At 39.9% G+C, this 19,917-nt stretch overlaps 2 protein-coding genes and 1 long non-coding RNA gene across 4 annotated transcripts in view; 2 read left to right on the top strand and 1 right to left on the bottom strand.

Annotated features, from left to right (window-relative positions):
• Positions 1–1,756: 1,756 nt before the first annotated feature.
• Positions 1,757–15,451, top strand: LOC137997394 (uncharacterized). 2 transcript variants are annotated; one of them, XM_068843357.1, is made up of 7 exons: positions 1,757–2,390; positions 4,048–4,175; positions 5,579–5,629; positions 6,073–6,135; positions 7,079–7,498; positions 8,825–8,926; positions 12,569–14,874. In XM_068843357.1, the coding sequence occupies exons 1-7, from the start codon at positions 1,904–1,906 to the stop codon at positions 12,731–12,733; spliced, it is 1,416 nt and encodes a 471-aa protein (XP_068699458.1). In that variant the 5' UTR covers positions 1,757–1,903; the 3' UTR covers positions 12,734–14,874. The 2 variants fall into 2 exon arrangements, with proteins under 2 accessions (XP_068699458.1, XP_068699459.1); XM_068843358.1 differs by having other exon boundaries at positions 1,775–2,390; positions 4,066–4,175; positions 12,569–15,451.
• Positions 3,654–3,974, top strand: LOC137997395 (uncharacterized). Its single transcript, XR_011122463.1, has 2 exons — positions 3,654–3,781; positions 3,893–3,974. It is a non-coding gene; the product is annotated as an uncharacterized lncRNA (long non-coding RNA).
• A 3,606-nt stretch (positions 15,452–19,057) lies between the features above and the next one.
• LOC137994794 (TNF receptor-associated factor 4-like) overlaps positions 19,058–19,917 on the bottom strand; it is a 4,398-nt gene continuing 3,538 nt past the window's right edge. Inside the window, exon 5 of the mRNA XM_068840387.1 lies at positions 19,058–19,917. This exon is cut by the window's right edge and continues 65 nt beyond it. Within this exon, the coding sequence (XP_068696488.1) occupies positions 19,820–19,917 (98 nt within the window). The 3' untranslated portion in view covers positions 19,058–19,819.

Below are 19,917 nucleotides of genomic sequence, written 5' to 3'. Positions count from 1 at the left end.
GAGTAAACAAATGCCTCTGTATTTTTAGTGACCCGTTCACATACTTGTACTATGCAGCTGCGGCGGCATAGAGCTAAACGGAACCGGCCGAGTTAAACTTTTAACTTTTATTCGCCGTGCAGTTTCCTGGTAGGAATCGCTCATGTTTGACGTCCTCTCTGGCATCCCGGGGAGGGAGGCGGGGGACTCCTATATCAAAAGGGGAGGGATGTTCGTCGTCTCGCTTAGGGGTGTAAATTTCGGAATTTGGTCTCACTTAGGATGTTCTGGGCAAAACGCGATCATATGTAGCCGTCAAGGTCTCCTTTAGGGTTGCGCGCGAAGAAATATAAAAGTGTATACCGGTATTTACACTTTTATATCTCTTCACGTAGTTGATAGTGTTACTGAAATGATAATATCTTTGCCATCATTAAAAGTCACCGTATTTTTTATTTCTCTGTGTTTTCATATGGTCTCTTTTAAGGGTCAACAAAAAAAAAAAAGAAAGATGTCGAAGACCTCAGACAACGAATGTGAGACTTTTCTTAGAAACACTTGTGGCATGTTTCAGCGCCTGTGGCAAGGCGCAGTGGTTTACGTATCATAAGACCGATCGAAATCTTTTTTAATCGGTGAAAAAACAAAATGCTCTCACCCGGCAGGGATGAACCTAAAAACAGTCTCATTTAGTGTAGTGATCCTTTGATTGCCTGGAGCCACATGTGTTGGAAATTATCGTCGACACGGTTTTACGCTGATTTCAACGCCTGGGTCGTAGTTAGAGGTTTGGTTAGAAAGAAACAGATCTTCGAGAAGACCACACATTTGCAGTCTATCAATATCAAAACTTCAGAAATTTGAACATACCACCAATTTGTCCCCTTTAAAGTTTGCGTGCAGGCACCACGGGATGGGGTTCAAATGGCAGCTAAATCAAGACATTTGTCAGTTATCCGAATTTTTTTATCATTTAACCCGGCAACTCTGAGGGGAGAATGTAAAAATCAAAAGAAACACCCCCTTAAGATAAATAGTAATTTAGCAGAAGTGAAGGGAAGAAGAGAACAAAAAGTGTGGAAGACTGATAACTGAAAGGCTGTGGCGCTTTGAACGCCAACGACCCACAGATATATAAAGTCAATAACGGTCTAATTACGTTAAAATTCTCTTCTCTTCAAACTAATAAATCTGAAAGCCAAAGTCGGGGAAAAAGAGTGAAGCCTGGTCTTCCTCAGTCGATTTTCATGCCATTTTTTTCAGTATGGTTTTTTCTCCCCAGGGGCAACCAACGAGAATATTGTTCAAAACCACTCAAACATAGCATTGTTAAACGTATTTTGGTATTTAAACGGTAGATTTAGGCTTATTTTTATCCCCTAAAAATTTTATCTGTTCGGATTTCCTAGCTGAAAGTGTAGTGATACGAAAATTATAGGGATCAAAACCTACCTTATCGAAACTTTCAGCCAGAAAAAAGGCTCCCGACGAAATTCTAGGTGACCTTTTTAGGGTAAAAATCCGTTAAAAATTATTCCATTTTTCAGATGTTCGAAAATCGTAGGACAGGCAGGCAAGCAAGACATTTTAGAACAAATGTTCCGAAAATTCTAGATCTCAAATCGTCTTCCGAACAGATATTTTCCGAAAATTGACGTTGGGTGCCCCTGTCTCCCCGCCAAAATTTTCATTCATACGTTCCCCGTTTAGCGCCTTCGCGAAATTTAATCCTGGACGCAATTGGGCCGCTCTGTGCACGTGATTCATCTCTTCTGTGTATTGACAGAGGGAGGAGAAGAGCATTAGTTGAAGCAAACACAACACGCACATTGTGATCGACCTCAATTCAGGAAAAGTAAAGGGAAAAATCAAGACCGCCGGAGTTTAAGTTTCTAACTTTGGATAAAAAGACAAACTGTCAACGATGTCTACAACCAGTAGGCAAAGTATGAACTATATAACGCCGCCGTCTCCTCTAACCAAGTCTTCTGGAAGCCTGAGAAGTTACAACTCAAACTCATGTTTTCCACTCACTAACGGAGAAGTGCACTTAAACTCCGCTTACGATTATGCAGAAAGTGATTTCGGGAGTCTTAAACTAGAACATGATTACGAAGACTTAAAAAGTGTAAGAACAGAAGCTAAAGCTATGAGTGGACCAAGAAAGAAGGCAAATGATCTTTATGAATCGACCCATTCAGTTCCATACCGCAAGAGGCAAATCACGGAATGTTCGGACGACTCATCAACCTCAAGTATATCGACGGCAGAGTCTATGCCTCCAGTAACAAGAGACTCATGCCTCAGCAAGCTAATCCTGTTTCTTATCCTTGCATTTTCCGTGGCAGCATTGGTTTTGGTCATCTTGATCATTTCGGGAAAAATAGGCCCCAAGTGTTCCTGCATAGAAGGTATTTGTTGGGGGTTTGTCTTTTTGGGGCTTTTTTAGTGAAACGTGATTTTCTGTTTAAGTACGGTATGATTAAACTCGAAACTTCCACAAAATAGAACGTTACATCACCTATTACGTGCTGTTTTAGCAGAGCTTGTAAGAGCGATTTTGCTTAAAGTATCATCTTCTGCGTGCTTTCACGTACTAGTTATGTCTGGAGATTATCAACTTTTCTTATTGAACCCAAGAAGTGAATGGTCCGTCTAACTGACAACCAAAAAACAGCAGCAATGATCGACAGAACGATTTCAGCGAGATAACTTGATTTACGATTTACGCATTCATTCATTTATTGATTCAATCCCTTGGTGATTCATTTCATTGAAAAGAAATGTTCAAATGTCAGTCTTTTATAGCAAACCGGAAATATTTCATTAACAGGAAAGCGACATTTTCACCCTTGCGTTTTCACTGATTATTTTTAGTCCTGATTTATACATACGCTACGTACTGATAAAAGGCTACCCCTCCAGTGACATCTTACTTAAAATGTAGAAGTATCGTATGATCAAGGATGTTGATTTAGCTTTTGAAGTATGTTTCTTCTTTGTAGCTACGAAGGAATCCCAAATTATTGATGTGGCCTGATACACCTCCCTCTGCAATGCATGTATTGTTTTATCAGAAGCAAACAAACCCGTCTTTTTTGCGCGCCAAAGGCGTTGGTTGTCGTGCATTACTAAAATACAAGTAGCTCTCTGTTGTCTAACGGAGCTAATCCTTATGATTTTCGTTCGTCACAAACGAGTCTGAAACTCTCTGTGAAAAATAACTATGAGCTTAGTATGAAGTGATTTGTGAAAATTAGATTTTACGTTTCCGTGATAGAAGCTTCACTGAAAATAGTCATCATTTCTAGGGTCACATGTTTAACATTCCACAAACCCGCAAGAAAATCAATCAGGAAATCTAAACTTTCAAAAACGCCGAAGACAAACAAAAAAGACAACCCTTGAGGTCATCTTCGTTCATTTTAGCACAATTTCCGCCCGTTTTCACTACCCCGAAGTACTTTTGTTTGAAATTTTCTGGTTAATTATAAGTTCTGTTTGATGTTAGAGAGTTCCATTATGATTTCCTGTTTACATATTGTCACGTTGTTTTGATGGCAGTCGGATGTAGTCGCTCTTCTTGGTGGCCATTCTCGAAAACGAGGTCAATAAGGGCATTGACTTTTGGCGGGAATATCACTCTGGTACTTCGTGCAGGATATTTTAAACACAATAAGTGTCCTATTGCGTTTTTTAGCCAAGAATCTACTGTTTCGTATTTTGTTGTGGTTCACGTAACGTCAATTACTATCCTTTGCTGGCGTGTTTTACTTCTTTTTAAACCCTCGGAATTTGTGTGGTGAGCAAAACACGAATTTTGGTTACAATTACAGCCAACACGGATAAAAGATTTTTGGTTGTGGCCATCACCGTAGGCTGTGATTACTGGGATTTTGCCCCTGTTATGTAGGTAGCTAAACTCTTCCAATGATGGCATCCTTAAAGACTACTTAACAGAATCTTGAGAGAATCAGAGGCTTATCTCGCCATGGTATGAATACTAGCTACTTGTCTTGAGTTCGGTATCCTCTATGATTACTCAATGTATTTCCGGTCTCTTAACAGGAAACAAAGTGACCACAGGAAACGAGGCTATTCATGACCCCAGCACAGAAGCAAGCGTCTCGGTCCAAAGTCTAATGGTTATGATTCAAAACTTGGAAAACAATTTGACCGCGATGACAGCAAAAATGGTAGGAACTTACTTACTGTTAAAAGTAAATATTTTGCTTTTATCCATCCCGCCTGGGTGTCCTGTTTCTAAACAGGACAAAAATATTTGTAAAGATCGTGTGTGGTCAAACTCTCCAGTGTACCTTTTGTGGATGGTTGCAGGTGGAGTGATATGGAATGACAATGAACAACTAAAGAACGGTCTCTAGGGCTTTTTTTGCTGTACGAGAATCTATATTACTCTTTAAGATATGAGTTAAGTAAGTTAACGGAAACTGGTTGTTTGCCATTTATTAGCAGGAACAGGTTGGTTCCCGTTTTGCTCAAATGGAACTCCCAGGTATATGCACGACGACATTTACAAATCCCCCCAGCCAAGATCCCCCCAGCCAAGAACAATACTTTTTCACCAAAAACTTCCACAGAACCCCCCACCCCCCCCCCCCTCCATCCCCGGGATTTATCAGTATCCACTTTTTTCCCGCTGCAGCTGAACCCTCAAGTCCCAAACGTCAATATTCTAAATCGTGATAAATTCTTTATCTGCTATATTAATTGAGGTTGAGAGAATATAAGTAAATAAAGTGCACCTGCCCACTGCACGTTGTAAATTTCGGCTTACTATGAGTTTATGGCACGGCAAAGGAGAATTTAGCTGACAAACCCCACGCCCTGGCCCTGAATGTCCGCAGGGTCACCCCCTCCCTGGATAGCTCCTGCCAGTGTGACAAATCACACCACCTTTGATCATCTTGTGTTCACGTGCAACGGTAGTCGCCTGTTGCATCAGTGCTGCCCTCCGACGTCATAGAGTTTGCGATGTTACCAAATTTGGCGGTAAAACAATGTTCGGATTCTCATGTGATTTTGGCGGAATATTTATTAACCTGACTGAGGCGGAGGGATTACAGGGAAATGCAAATTGCCAGCGCCAAATCGTCTTTTGGAGAAATCAAGGGACATACGGGTCATCCAGGCAGCTTTCACTCGTTTTACTTATTAGGCTAACCAAACTTTTGAAATATCGAGAGAGGTTAACCTGCATAACCCTTTAGAACCACGTTAATTTCAATGGTCTTTATTTAATGCCACGCGAGGCACGTTAAGCCCGGAGACCTCTAAAGTATAAGGACAATAGTATCCTGTGAATCCCCTGTTAACGCAGTGGAATTTCCGCTTACTCAGTGGAATTTCGGCTGCGTGGACGTAACTTAAGGCAGCTTTGTTAAATCAGGAAAAAGAGAGATTTAGCATGGCACTTAGGTAAAACGGAAAAAGGCAGACGGCGGGTTTCTCCTTGTCGTAAAAGATTGAAAATGTCCTTACTCTAAGTTGTCTCTCTCTTTGAAGAACTTGCTCGATATCTTAGTTTACAGGAAAGAAATAAACTAAAATCATAAAAATCATGATTTTTTTTTTGCAGAAGGCTAGAGAACGTGCAGTAAATTTTTTTGTTAGAAAGCATGAAAAACAGGTTGGTAATAATATTTTTTCTGTGTTAGACATTTAACTTCATTTCCGGATGAGGAACCTGTTAAGGCACATTACTTCAATTGTCGCAAGAAAAGCGAAAGGGTGGGGCGAGATAAGGCTGTCAAGTTACTTTAAAGTATGCCAAATACCCAACCATCCTTTGAGTCAGTTAAATTTGTTTTGTTGAAACAACCTTACCGCTCTGTGTCCCTCTTAGGAGGATAAAGACTAAAGGAGACAAACAACACGAAAGAACTCACTCTATTTGCTTCGCTGGTTTGTTTGGAACCACTATTTCAATAAGAACATAATTTTTTCGTTTTTAACTTTTTTTTCCAAACTACTTTCTTAAAAAACATTTTCCGGTGTTTTAAAGGGTATTGGGCGAGCGTAAAACTTCATTTTGCGATGCGATTGTCAATCGCCATGTTTTTTATTGCACAGGTTGAAATTCTACAGGCACACGTTTTTGCTCAGGGAAGGATAATTAATGAAACTGCCAACAAAGTAAGTGCCGTGCGAAATTATCATGGTGGTGATGATGATGATGATGATCATAATAATAATAATAATAATAATAATAATAATAATCAATTTAATGAACTTACAGGGTCATTTAGTGGAGCACCAGTACGCTACTGACTTAGGGAATTGGTTTTTTTTGGAGTAAGACTAAAGCCGCGGCTACACGAGCGATTTTTTGCTCGCGCTGGTGATGAGATTTTTTCAAACTTTGTCGCGTCGCCATAAAATGCGCGACAAAATCTGAAAAAATCGCATCACCGGCGCGAGACGAAAATCGCTCGTGTAGCCGCGGCTTAAGTTCAATGAGATCAATGTTGGTTTTGAAAAGAGGTGAAAGCCCAAAGTATCCAAAAAAAACATAGAAAAAGGAGCTTATGGAAGTTTATGAATCAAAATCCAGGACTCACTTTTAAAGGCAAGTACATGTACTCTGCTCCAAACCAGCTCCATAATGGCAAACATGGGTAGCGAACTTGGTCCGTTTTTGTTCAAGTAAAAACACCGATGACCCCTTGTCCAAGCCGCCATGTCCCTGAGAACTCTTAGCTGTTACAATTCTGCGAAGCCTTTTCTTTGCGAGGACTTGATTGCATAAAGTTCGTGGAGAGAAAAGGCAAACTATAGGGTCAATTTCTCTGAAATTCCTGACTCGGCTAAGAACTACCCATCCGCTAATGGTGAAATACATATACGTGAATACTAATATATAACTTTGACAAGTTTGGAGTTTACTTTTCTGGTATGTCTAAATAATTAACAGAGAGATTAGATTTTGTTTTTGATTACCGGAGAATGATACCGCTATTTGGGATGCTTAGAGAAGAAAACCGACGATTACACCTTAAATGTCCAATTCAGTTTTTGTAATCGCTGGTCAATGTTTTGTCCGGTTGTAGAAAATAATTGTTTTAGTTTATTCTTTTAGGTAGTTGTTGCGGATGGTGTTTGGATAAACATGACTCGTACACATAAAGCATTTGAATCGAAACTTCAGAGTGAATTCAAGGTCATAAACAAATCAGTGAGGGCACTGAGAGATAGAGATGGCTATTTGACGGCGAGAGTAAATGAATTGAGAGTGAACCAAACACTGGCCGAGCGGATTAGAAAGAGATTTGCGGAAAATGTTACACAGCTCGAGTCACGTGTTCAAGAGCTTAAAAAATCCAGTATAAATATGAGCAGTAGAGCTGGTAGCCTGGAGCGACGTTACGTCAGGATGAACTCTTCCATGAAAACACTGGAAATGGTGAATGATGCACAGAATGCTTCCTATACTTACCTTCAGTCTCTATACAACAATTTAAGAGGTTCTCTGGCGAACGTAAACTCAACGTTTTATAAGGTGAGAAAATTAAAAGCTATCAAATAATTACAGGAAGCAGTGAGGCCCAGTGAGATCCGGGGATCCTAGGTTCAAGGCACGTTCTGATCACTGCTTGAATTTGTTGCTGGTAGTCCCTGGCTCAACTGCTCAGCTACACTTGTAAATAGCCAACTGGTTTGCCTCCGGTCAGTTGGGAGTCTTAACAGTTGTTGTCGTTACGTTCTGTCGTTACGTTAATGGTGTTTCATTGGCCCTGAATAGTCCCTATGGGGAGAAGTCAATTAAAGTATGTAAGTATTACCCAAGTTAACTAAGACTGGAAGCACCTATTTTGCTCGAAGAGTACTATGCCTGCACTTTCAATGAGTGCTCAGCAAAAGATTTCGTGTGTGTTGAAGTACGAACAAGCATTATATGGGGAATCGTTATTACGTGTCCACTCACTTAAGAAACCGGTGCCTTTTTATCGTGCTATGAAATACAACCAAACACTTACAATACTATCTTAGCTAAGCAACACAACCACAAACATCATCACCAACAATTGAAAAGATGAAAAATTCTGCTTATTTATCAATGAACATGGCCAATTCTTATTAAACGTTATTACATAACATCTGCAGTGCAATTCGTGGGTTCGAATTCGTTAAAACCACCTGAATTTTTCATGTGTCTATTAGAAACAATTGCTTAAGGACGGCGCCTACTAATTCAAAGGTATTTTTTGCGCGGTTTGCTGAATATGCGGAAAAGCAAATCTTGGCAAGTGTCATTGAAATCCAAAAAGAAAATTGGGGGTAACCACTCATTTTTCGAAGATAATTAACCTGACTGATTAACCTGTATTTATAAGCACCACCTAAAACGAAATCCGAGTATTTCTGGTAGTAGGCACCGTCCTTAAATTATCCAGATGAGTGCGAGGATTATTTCTCCTCAAATTTTGTTGTTATATTAATAGACTTTCACTCAACAAAACGAGCATAGTGATTGGTTGATTCTTGGTCACCTGCCCCTGATCAAATTCAAATATATTCCGACCGGGATACAATTCCGCAGTTGTTGCCCTCTCCGGATGTTTTGCTGCGATTGTTGAAGGGAAAGTCTAAATATACAACAAAGCACTTAATGTCTGGTCCCTCGGAAAACTAGTTAGTTCTGCTTTCCTCGGAATCCTGCGGACTCTGGGGAAACAAAACTAGCTGTTTCCCTCGGGACCATGCATTAAGTGTATATTGTCTAACCATGCCAATGATGACTCGCGATAACATGAGTCCTGATGTTTTAAACTATTCGTCAACTTTACACGTGAGGTATGACAATTTCTCGCGTTTGTATTCCTAGCCTAGGCAATCAACAGGCTTCGATAAATGTAAACACCGCCAAATCGATGGAACATCAATGACAGTAGGAAGCACTGCATACGCGTATTACCAGGAACCACCGGTAAATGTGCATGCTTTTCATGGCTGAGCTAATACACCTTATTCCGAAATGGCCGCCATTTAAATATCCTTTTGTTTTTATTAAAATTAGCCATTGATGCCTTGTTCTTAAGCTTAGAATTCAAAAGAATATTTTATCTTGAAAGAGGCAACAAGGACCAATTTGTATGCGCATAAATCAGCGGCCATTTTGGAATAAGGTGTATGCTTAGCATTAACCAGCCTGCGAACGCAGACGTATTTCCGGCGGTCGTTTCTCTTCCCCGAAAAATAGTGTATGCGAAATGGAACTGCAAAACGATTTCTGTGACGTAAAATTGTTAGCCAATCAGCATTAGGCTCCTAAATCTCCAGAACCAACACGCAAGGAACACGCAAAGTACTAGCGCCTTGTCCACGTAAAAACAAGTCAGACAAATGGCGGGTATTATGGAGGATATTAAACAAGATTTTGAGATTTTCGGTATCCAAAAGTTAAGGAAAAAGTATCCAAAAAGTATCCATTTTCGGTATCCAAAAGTTAAGGAGGATACGATCAAGTTTGTTGCGGCCGAGAAGAACCCATTACCAATTCTTCAGTTTGGATTGTTTTACTAGAATATTCTACATTAAGATGTCCTTTGGTCTCCTTTTCTCTGACTCTGAAAGAGACAATGCCTTCAAATTTAGCGCCTTGAGTTTCCGCTTTAGGAAGCGGTGTTGATGTAAATATTTATACATTAAGCTCTCACTGAAACTTCCAAAGGCTTTTTTATCGACTTTTTGGGGTCTGGGTGGTGCAAAAACAAGAGCTAGGATCGGTGAACGGCTAAGAATCTCCATCGCGGCAGGTACAAAACACAGGTTACAGGTCATTGTTTACCAATACAGAAAGTATCCTAAACATCGATTAAAGCTAACCCTAGGCCTAATTAAGCCTAAACGAAACGTTTTAGACCTAATGTTAGCATTACGGTTAGGGTTGTTTCTGTATCAGAAAAACATTGACCTGTGACCTGTCGTCTCCAACGCAATCCGAGTTATGCATATTCTAGGGCTTATAACGGCGCTCAGGGCGATTTTACTGGTTGCTTAATTTCAGAATACTTTTTCTACTTCGAAACATCCGTGCAAGCGTCACCAAAACTCAGACAGTTCTCCGCCTCCAGTGCGCTGAAGAGTAATGTCACCGTTAAACTGCCTTTTAATGTAGTCCTCAAGCTCGTCCACTTAACCTACGGCATTCTTGTATCGTATCAGTCAACAATAGCATTTCGTGCGGCAGAAAGCCCACAGAAATCGGCTCGAAGTATCAAAGAGGAGATGTCCAAAGCATTATCACCAATACATTTATCTTCTCCTTTGCAACCAAACATTTTGTCCGGTAAATAATGCAACATTCGCCACGGCCGGGAATCTCAATTCTTTGACGTTTCACTCAAAGTTGTTCTTTTCAAAGGTTCGCGGGAGACAATGATTACACGAATTGCGCGGAGATCACTCGACTCTCTCTTCTCTCATGCAACGTGATTAGCCGAAAAAGAAAATTGGTTACGTCACGAAAATCGTTTTGCAGCTCGATTTGGCAGACGCTATTTTTTGGGGGAGAGAAACGACCGCCTTAAATGTGTCTGCGTTCGCAGGCTAAGCATTAACATGATCATCACACAGCTATAACCACAGGCGGCCCAGACGTTGTTTGTGATTTATATACGTGACAGTATTGCGTTACGTTTTGAGCCATTTAAGAGAATGTATGAAACGATTCGAAAATCGCTCTAAATTCAACTTGTAGTAAAGGATTTAAATAAAAGAAACTTACTTTAGTCTGCTCTTGTGTTATTTTGAAGTCTTTGTGGCAGCTGAGGCGTTCTAAAGCCATTTTGACAATTTAAACTTTTCCAGGTTTGCTCTCCATTAAAGTGAAACGAAAGGCTAGAGACTTGGTCGGCCGACGGTTCGAACTCGAAGCTCCATAAATTCCACTAAAATGCTCGGAGCTCGCCAAAATTTCCTCACGGTAGCCATCGATAATTCTTTTTTCTAGTTACTTTGCCTCGGATCCCAAAGTTTATCTTATCCGCCCGAAAAACGCTCCTTTTCGAACGCTGGCTGCCCATTTCTGCTTCATTTTGATCCGTTACGAGTGATCTTGGCCACGGATTTCAAAATCGTTGGCTTAGCGACCACCTCCAACACGACAAAGTCGCTCTCAACCGTAGGAAGGCACAGGTCAATTTGCTCTATGCAAATTGAACCGTATCAGGGTCCCTAGGGAAATTACACCGGAAACGGCGGGAAACACGCCGCTTGCAGACCAGTAAAATGAGTCAAATATTACTATGCTAACAAGACAGTTGCACGTCGTTGCTGTTCGTTGGTCAGTTCTACTCGAGAGCACTATCTAGTGGCATTAATTTTTAGACCTTTTGGCATTCCCATCTCTGCCCACCAAAACAGTGCTTTTCAGCGCTAAAATCGCTCAGTAGGTCTCAGAAAAACAGTGCTTTTAAGCGCTAAAATCGCTCACAAACAGTGCTTTTCTTTAGCGCTTAAATTGCTCAATATAACAGTTCCACTGAGCTCTAAAATTGTTCGATAAAACAGAGCTTAAAGGTCTAAAAATTGATGCCACTAGATAGTGCTCTCGAGTAGAACTGACCAACGAACAGCAACGACGTGCAACTGTCTTGTTAGCATAGTAATATTTGACCGTGTTTCCCGCCGTTGCCGGTGTAATTTCCCTAGGGACCCTGATACGGTCCAATTTGCATAGAGCAAATTGACCTGTGCCTCCCTACGGTTGAGAGCGACTTTGTCGTGTTGGAGGTGGTCGCTAAGCCAACGATTTTGAAATCCGTGGCCAAGATCACTCGTAACGGATCAAAATGAAGCAGAAATGGGCAGCCAGCGTTCGAAAAGGAGCGTTTTTCGGGCGGATAAGATAAACTTTGGGATCCGAGGCAAAGTAACTAGAAAAAAGAATTATCGATGGCTACCGTGAGGAAATTTTGGCGAGCTCCGAGCATTTTAGTGGAATTTATGGAGCTTCGAGTTCGAACCGTCGGCCGACCAAGTCTCTAGCCTTTCGTTTCACTTTAATGGAGAGCAAACCTGGAAAAGTTTAAATTGTCAAAATGGCTTTAGAACGCCTCAGCTGCCACAAAGACTTCAAAATAACACAAGAGCAGACTAAAGTAAGTTTCTTTTATTTAAATCCTTTACTACAAGTTGAATTTAGAGCGATTTTCGAATCGTTTCATACATTCTCTTAAATGGCTCAAAACGTAACGCAATACTGTCACGTATATAAATCACAAACAACATCTGGGCCGCCTGTGCTGTAACGTACTTTCTTTTGTGAAAAAAAACAAATTCGTAAAGAGACTGCATCTGAAAGAATAATCGACAAGTTCTTGTCTGAAAAATAAGGTGACGAAGATGTGTGTGTGTGATGCTAACTCGAAAAAAAACCAATAAAACAAGAATATGGAGGTCTGCTCTCTATCACGATTAACCCTGTTGAAATTTTCAGTTGAAAATTATTGTTCTATTTGATTCTGGCCTTCGACACTTAAATATTTTACAACACTTTGGTCTGAATCATTTCGGAAACCAATTAAATATGCCTTGCCTAACTTGGTTTTTTCTCATTTTTCAACAGAATACGAAAGCAATGGGAATGACATGTTCGACAGATTACGCCCAACATTTCAAACTCTCTTCAACGAGTAACTCGGGTTATAAATGTGAATGTAATGGGAAATCGCCATTTTCCGACAAAAACAAGATAACCTGTTTCCTACATGTGTGGGAATGTCCACTTTGAGTTGAAAAGATCTTGTCTGCTTTCAGGCAGTATTACACAGGACAACTTGCGACAATGTTTTTGTTTTGTTTGCGAAAAATCGAACACAGTGTAACATGGTCCCGAGAACAATTTTTCGTGCAACCTTTAGACTCGGTAATATGTTGCGAAAACGATTCAAAAACTTGCAACATGTCGCCAAATCAAAAGTTGCACGACAACTTGAAATCAACAATGGTGCGCGAAACATCGTTGTGGCAAGTTGGCCCGGTAACACCGCCTTTAGATGGAAAGAAAGCATTCACGTCAATTACAAGAAATCCACACTCTCCTGTAGAGCACGATTCAGTGAGCCATCGAGTTCTTTCGGATAGTTTTAATTATTTAGAAAGCATCTAATATTTAATCGTCGCTATTCTATTAGGGATTCAAAGCCCTTTCACATCGACTCAGGTGTAGACCGATGATAATAATGTGGTTAGACCGCAAAGTCGTGGCGCTTGAATGAATAAGGCAAAAAAAATTGATTGAAAAGCTATTTTCTTTCCAAAATGAACACTTATATTTTACCCGAGTCTGGACTGTTTTAACTCGGATTACCGTTTTTGTCTCTACGTAACTGTTGTTCGTAGATACTAAAACAAGGAATGACCTACAACGACCTACAGTGATCCACTGGGGATGAGTGGGGTGTAGGCAGGGGCACCCAACGAGAATATAGTTCAAACCCACTTAAGCATAACATTGTTAAACGTATTTTAGTATTTGAACGGTAGATTGGGCCTATTTTATCCCCTAAAAATTTTTCATCTGTTCGGATTCCCTAGCTGAAAGTTTAGTGATCCGAAAATTAAAGGGATCAAAACTTACCTTTTCGAAAATTTAAGCCAGAAAAAAGGCTCCCGAAAATTATACGTGACCTTTTTAGGGTAAAAATCCGTTAAAAATGAGCAATTATACCATGTTTTAGATGTTCTAAAATCCTAGGACAGGCAGGCCCTAACCGAGAGGCTTTCTCCAGTGTCCCCAATTAGCTAGAACGACTACACACTTAAATAAAGTTCCTTTCCTACAGTGACCTACAGTGATCTACAATGACCTACAATGAGGTACATCATGAGATAAAATTAGCTAATGATCTGTAATGAGCTAAAACAAAAGATAATTTGCAGCTGGGAGGGCACTGCAGCATGTTTGCAGTACAAAGGTTAAAAACACTCCACTCTGCTTTGAACCAATCAAAACCTCGTTGCTGTGTAAGCTGAAAATTTTCATTGTGCACTCTGAACCAAAGAAAACATTCTGGGAAGAATAACTTATTTATAATCTTCTCTTCGTATTTTCTTGCTCTAATTAAGATTTTATCGTTGCCAAGCGAACTGTTGATATTTGTGCATTTGCATTTTAGCTTTAAAACAAATAAAACGAAAACCACGCAAGGGTCTTTTCGCAGTTCGTTTCTGCCTTCAAGGCCACGTGCGTAATTGCTGTCGTCATTTGGGCTGTCATGCAATGGACTAAACGCGTTGCGTGACAATGCACAACGGATGTTTTCCGCTCACCAAACTCTTCACCCTGATCCTCTTTTGTCTTTCTCTTTCGTTGTAAGTTATTTAAGTGGGCCATTGTAGCTCATTGTAGGTCAGCTAATTTTAGCTCATAATGTACCTCATTGTAGTATGTTACCGTAAGTCATTGTAGGTCATTGTAGATCATTTGAGGTCATTCCTTGTTTTAGTAACTACGAACTGTTGTTTGTAAAATGTAGTGCTAAGATAAACCCATTTTAAGCGACTCTAAGGGTCCTCTAATTCATGGTAAAAAAAGAGTTTCTGCCTTCAGGACTAATTTTAGGTGCAATATCTACGGGATGATAGTCTATTAACAAAAGAACTGTGCAACGTTAATAAGATTCAAGAATAAATTCAGACGAACAAAATTAACGACGAGGTTCACACGAGAACCGATTATAAATAACCGCGAAATTGAGGCAAGCGAGAAGCTAGGGGTTACACATACCCAAAAATATGAAGGTTGTTTCAGTAGAGGCTGTATTTAATTTAAACCCGCTGAGTGGTGTTTCGTGCTAATTGTTGGCTGATCAGTTGAATTAGGGATACGAATTTTGTTCTTAATGTAGGCTTTTTGCCATGTATAACAACGAGTAAATATTCTTCTATTTTTAACAACTTAAAATATTTTGTACAAAAAAAAAAAAAAGCAAAACAGGCTTGAAAAAGTGAATGAAATCTTTGATTGACAATCGTACAATAGCTATTAATCACGTCAAAATATTGTAATAGCTCCTTTCATGATTTTAAATGCTTTGTGCGGTTTTTCTGCGCAACAGAGAATATTCAATTCACAATTACTACATTCGAGAGGGAGTGCTTGTGATGATCGCCGGACGATCAACTGTTTGATGCAATACTACTGATGGAGAATTCAAAGGGGTTTTTTCGTGGCGAAAAACGCATGATTGATTTCATGAGAAATACCATTATGTCGACGGTCAAATTCGAGTTGGAATCCGGCCATGTACCTGACGTTCAGGAACAATCTACAGTCATAAGTGACGTTTATCTTTTTATTTTAATACACTCAAGGAAATTAAGCGGTTCTGAAAGGACTCTGTAGAGTACCAAACAAGTTACTATGGCAATCAAGCTTGTACAAGTAAGATTATGTCAATTAACTTAATGTGAAGTATAATTTCTCAATAAAGAAGAGTAGCTTTTACTTCCTTTTTGAATTTTGATATGAAGTAAAACACACCACTCGAAAGATTTAGTATTGGGCTTCGTAGGAGGGGTAAACAGGTGATCTCGAGTGCAATTTGGAATAATTGAGCACAAATTAATTGATTTTTTTCAAAGACGTGGCTCGTGATTATGATTATTTTCCAAATTGCACATGAAAAATCATGGGATACTTATCAATATTCACTCACGTGACCAGCAGCCATATTGGATTGCTGAAACAAAAGAAAGTATTTGCATAAAAATGGAGTTCAATTCCCAGAGGATTAGTTTGGTACACCAACATGGCCGCCGTGACGTCATGTGAAAACGCTCTATACGCGCTTTTTTGTCGGTCCAAACGGGAGCCGGGCTGGAAATGCCTATGCTACTCTCATTCTGATATCGGCCAATGAGATCCTGAGGATTCCTAAGGATACCATTTCAATGCTATTGTTGGTGCGGAGTTTTGTGCATGAGCTTTGAAGTTCTGCAGTGAACGTTTGACGTTTGGAGATTTTATTTTACAATGGAAGAAGTCCCAAATTTTCAGCTTTTTTGTATTTACACAACGAGCAACTGGATGAAATTGACCAAAAGGATCGAGCGAAAAACACCAAAATAGCAACATTGAGTGGGGAGTGAAAAAGCTGGAGAAATGGTGTGAGAAAAGAAAAAATACAAGGAATCTCAAAACAGAAAGTCCAACTGCGACAGTTCTTTGCTGAGTTGAAAATAGAAAAAGACCAAGCATTAAGGACGGTGCCTACTATTGTTATTGCGCATACGTTCTGCGCATCTCCAGATGCTCGGATTTCCTATCGGCAGTGCTTACTAATGCAGGGATATTTTTGCGCGGTTTAAATTTATGCGGAGAGAGCAGAACTTAGCAAATGCTCTTGGTATCCAAAAAGAAAATTGGGGGTAACCATGCATTTTTCAGAGATAATTAAGCTTTAATTTGGAAAGGAACGCCATACATTGCTTTGTATTTTAAAGCTTTCTGCTGATGTTGTTGATTAATTATATTTGAAAAATGTGGGGTTTACCCCGAATTTCTTTTTGGATTATAACAACACTTGTTGAGATCTGCTTTTCCCGCATATTCATAAAATCGCGCAAAAATACTTCTGAATTAGTAGACACCGTCCGTAACTTCCAAATGCATTGACTGGAATTAGAGCGGTCATTCCACCGTCATTTAACCTGTGCTCCACTCTGCCGAAACAAAAATATTTTGCACGAGAGCGAATTCTTTCCTGCCAACAAAATGTTCGGAGCGAAGGCCAAGCTATTTACGAGAGAAAACAATGCGAAACCAAAACACAAATCATCTACAGGAGCCATGCAAAAATTTAATCGTTAGTTGAGTTTATTTGTTTTTCGTTGTGTTTTCATTTGTTTTTTGAGGTAACGTTTTTTCTTATTAAATGAATTTGCACGATTTGGTGTTGTGTACTAATAATAAGGATAATCACATGACTTGTCGGGAAAATAGTTTGTTTGTGTCCCTCATAGCATCATTTGCGTCCGAGCGGAGCGAGATAAGAAACCGAAGAAAAACCTCTTCATTTAAAAAAAAAATCTTTGCTAATTCCTGCACGAGGGTTCAAAGGCCGGGACACACTAGGCGATAAATCGCTGCGACCTGTCGCGGGGACAGGTCGCCGCAACAAATCGCCATGTGTGACACGGTTAATTTCATGAAAATCATTGTCGCTGCGGCAGAAATTTGTCGCCGCGATCAGTCGGTTTGAATTCGTGCGCCTAATCGCAGCGACAAAATTAGCGAAAGCAGCTTGTCGCACCGTGTGTACACCTCCGGCGACTAGTCGCTGCGACAAAATATAAATGAACCAATGAGAGACCGTCATATGGTCAGCCATATTGAATTTGAAAACTACAGTTTACATTCCCCCTTATACGACATCACTGCGTGTGCACCAAACAGGCATCGTGTTGCAGCGACTTGTTTAACAGGGAGTACACACGGAGCAACTTGTGGTAGAGACTTGTCGCTGCGACTTGTCGCCTGGTGTGTCCCGATCTTAAACCATCCAAAAGTGGAATTAAGTTCACATGGATATCACTGTAAGCCCGATACAAATGTCAACTGTCTCAAAGCTTGGGGAGGGTTTGAAAAGATAACAGAGAAAAACTGGGTTTACGAATTGATATTGAATTGCTACCGGCAGAATACTAATAGATCCATTAGTGTTTTGTATATGATGCGGAACACCCAAACCGGTACATATCGGTTACAATACGGTCGCGAATATTGTATTTAGTACATGTTTGGCTCCCAACTTTATTTTTAGTTGCAACCAGAGGATGGATTGAGCCTCAAAAAGGCCGAGATGTGCCCTCTAGGGACTTTTTGGGTCCCTGAACTGTGAGAAGGGCTTAGTTGCTAAAGAAATTGTGATGCTGCGTCGACGGGAGAGTCAAACACGAAAATTTGCTTTTATCGAACGAGTCGATGAAGGGTAAATAGCCAACGTGAAAAGATTAAATAGCTGACGTTCCGAGCATTGGAGCGACGAAGACCTATTTGTAGACTCGATTTCCGCCGCTCACTAAGCCAGGTAGACTCAGTACTGCACGACTGATACCACAACGCGAAATGTATTTTTAACGATATTTCGGCTGGCCAATACCAGGTTTATTTGGAGATCAGAACTCTATCCACCGGATAAATCACTATCCAGCGGATAAACACCAGCAAGACCAATTGAGTCATCCAGTGGATAGCGCTCAAAACTGGCTTTATCAACTGAGTTGATGGATCATTTGAGATTTCTGGTCAAACGAGCACGTTTACCATATACCGAGTACGACCAAACAATCGTACACGATCAAACTACAACCGAGGACGGTGTTTGAATGCACCACGGTTAAAACAGTGGTGTCTCCTTATCGAGCTCGATTGCTTTGGTCGACCTTGAATCAAGTTCCATTGCAGCTCGGTTGAATTTGAGTGAAATAGTTAAAAAAAACTTGTGTTTACTACTAATCGAACTCGATTGCTTTGGCCGGTCTTGAATCAACTTCGATTGCAGCTCGTTTGAATTTGAGTAAAAATAATATGACGCCCAACTTCGAACGAGGTGGGTTTTGGAAGCCAGTCACTTTCCATAACAACTTCGCAGTGCTTTGGTCGCACGCAAGGTATGTTGCTCAAAAACGTTATCCATCTTTCATTCAAATAAACGCTTTAGCTGGAGCTCACAACATGTGGCGGGGCGTGTCTTCGTAATGAAACTGTTTTAGCCATTAACTTCGATCGGTGTAACAAACCGTTATACAGGCTAGAAATGATGCACTTCGTCACCAGCGCAAAGTGAGTGAAAGGCTTCAAATCTTAAGTTTATACTGTAAAAGGTATTTCCTTCTCGCGGTGACTGAAACTGAGGGGAATGCATGTGTAGAGCTCGCATGGGTAGTTTGACCTTTCCCCAAAAAAATTCTTTGAAGTTTAAAACTTATCTCAGAAGGATTTTAGGCAGTTTTCTATTTCTTCATATGATCTTTAATTCAGGACACTTTTTTTGACATAGGAACTATAGCCCCATGCACAACTATAGCTCACTTATTGGGGAAGTTAAAGGGGAGTTAGTAAACTAAGTAAAAATGAATGGAAATAAAGTAAATGGGGAAAGCATTTTCAATGATCATGACGGTAATTTGTTTATTACACATATTGTGAAAATTGAACATATTCAGTCTACTGGAAATACGAGTCATTTTTTTCCGATACCGCAAGTTTACATACATAACAGCAAAAAATTCAAGAGATAAATAAAAATCAATGCTTTCTAGACGAAATTAAGATATTTAACATAGTAAAGGTTTGCCCCGGCCGGCTTACACTTAAAAGCCCCATTATATATAACTACCATCGGAATCAAACTAAGTATCATTCAGTAATCAACAGAGCACTGTAAGATGCCGCTTGTAAGTCCTTCGGTTATGGGCCCACGTAATGAAAACAATAAAAGCTAAAATAAACATCACTTAGAGAGAATATCCAATAATAGCTTAGTGGGTAAAGTGTGATGAAAATAAATCGACTTATTCGTGCAAAGGCGATTAACAAAGGACATGATAGACGGAAAACCTGACCATGTTTCGATCCAGATCAACACGCGTTGTATCAAAACGGCTTTACAGTGTAATTGATTTTTGAAATTGTTTTCTTAAAATTCCTGTCTTTGGTCCTCAATGGTAAAAAAACCCCTTAGTATATACCTCATTACGAAGCTCTATACGTCCAAGGTTTACTACGGCGACAGATTATTATCTAAAAAGTTTACTAGTTGAAAAACTGTGGGCTAGATATTCTTTAGTTGTTGTTCCATAGTATTCCATGTCATATACTCAAATAATAAATAATAAATTTAATTTCCAGCCGTCCGTTTTCGTCAACAAAACCATTGGCATGTACGTCTGTACCCCACATCTCTCCTT

This window comes from Montipora foliosa, chromosome 3, assembly GCF_036669935.1.
Source record: "Montipora foliosa isolate CH-2021 chromosome 3, ASM3666993v2, whole genome shotgun sequence".
Lineage (NCBI taxonomy): Eukaryota > Metazoa > Cnidaria > Anthozoa > Scleractinia > Acroporidae > Montipora > Montipora foliosa.
This window is presented reverse-complemented; position numbering and strand designations above follow the sequence as displayed.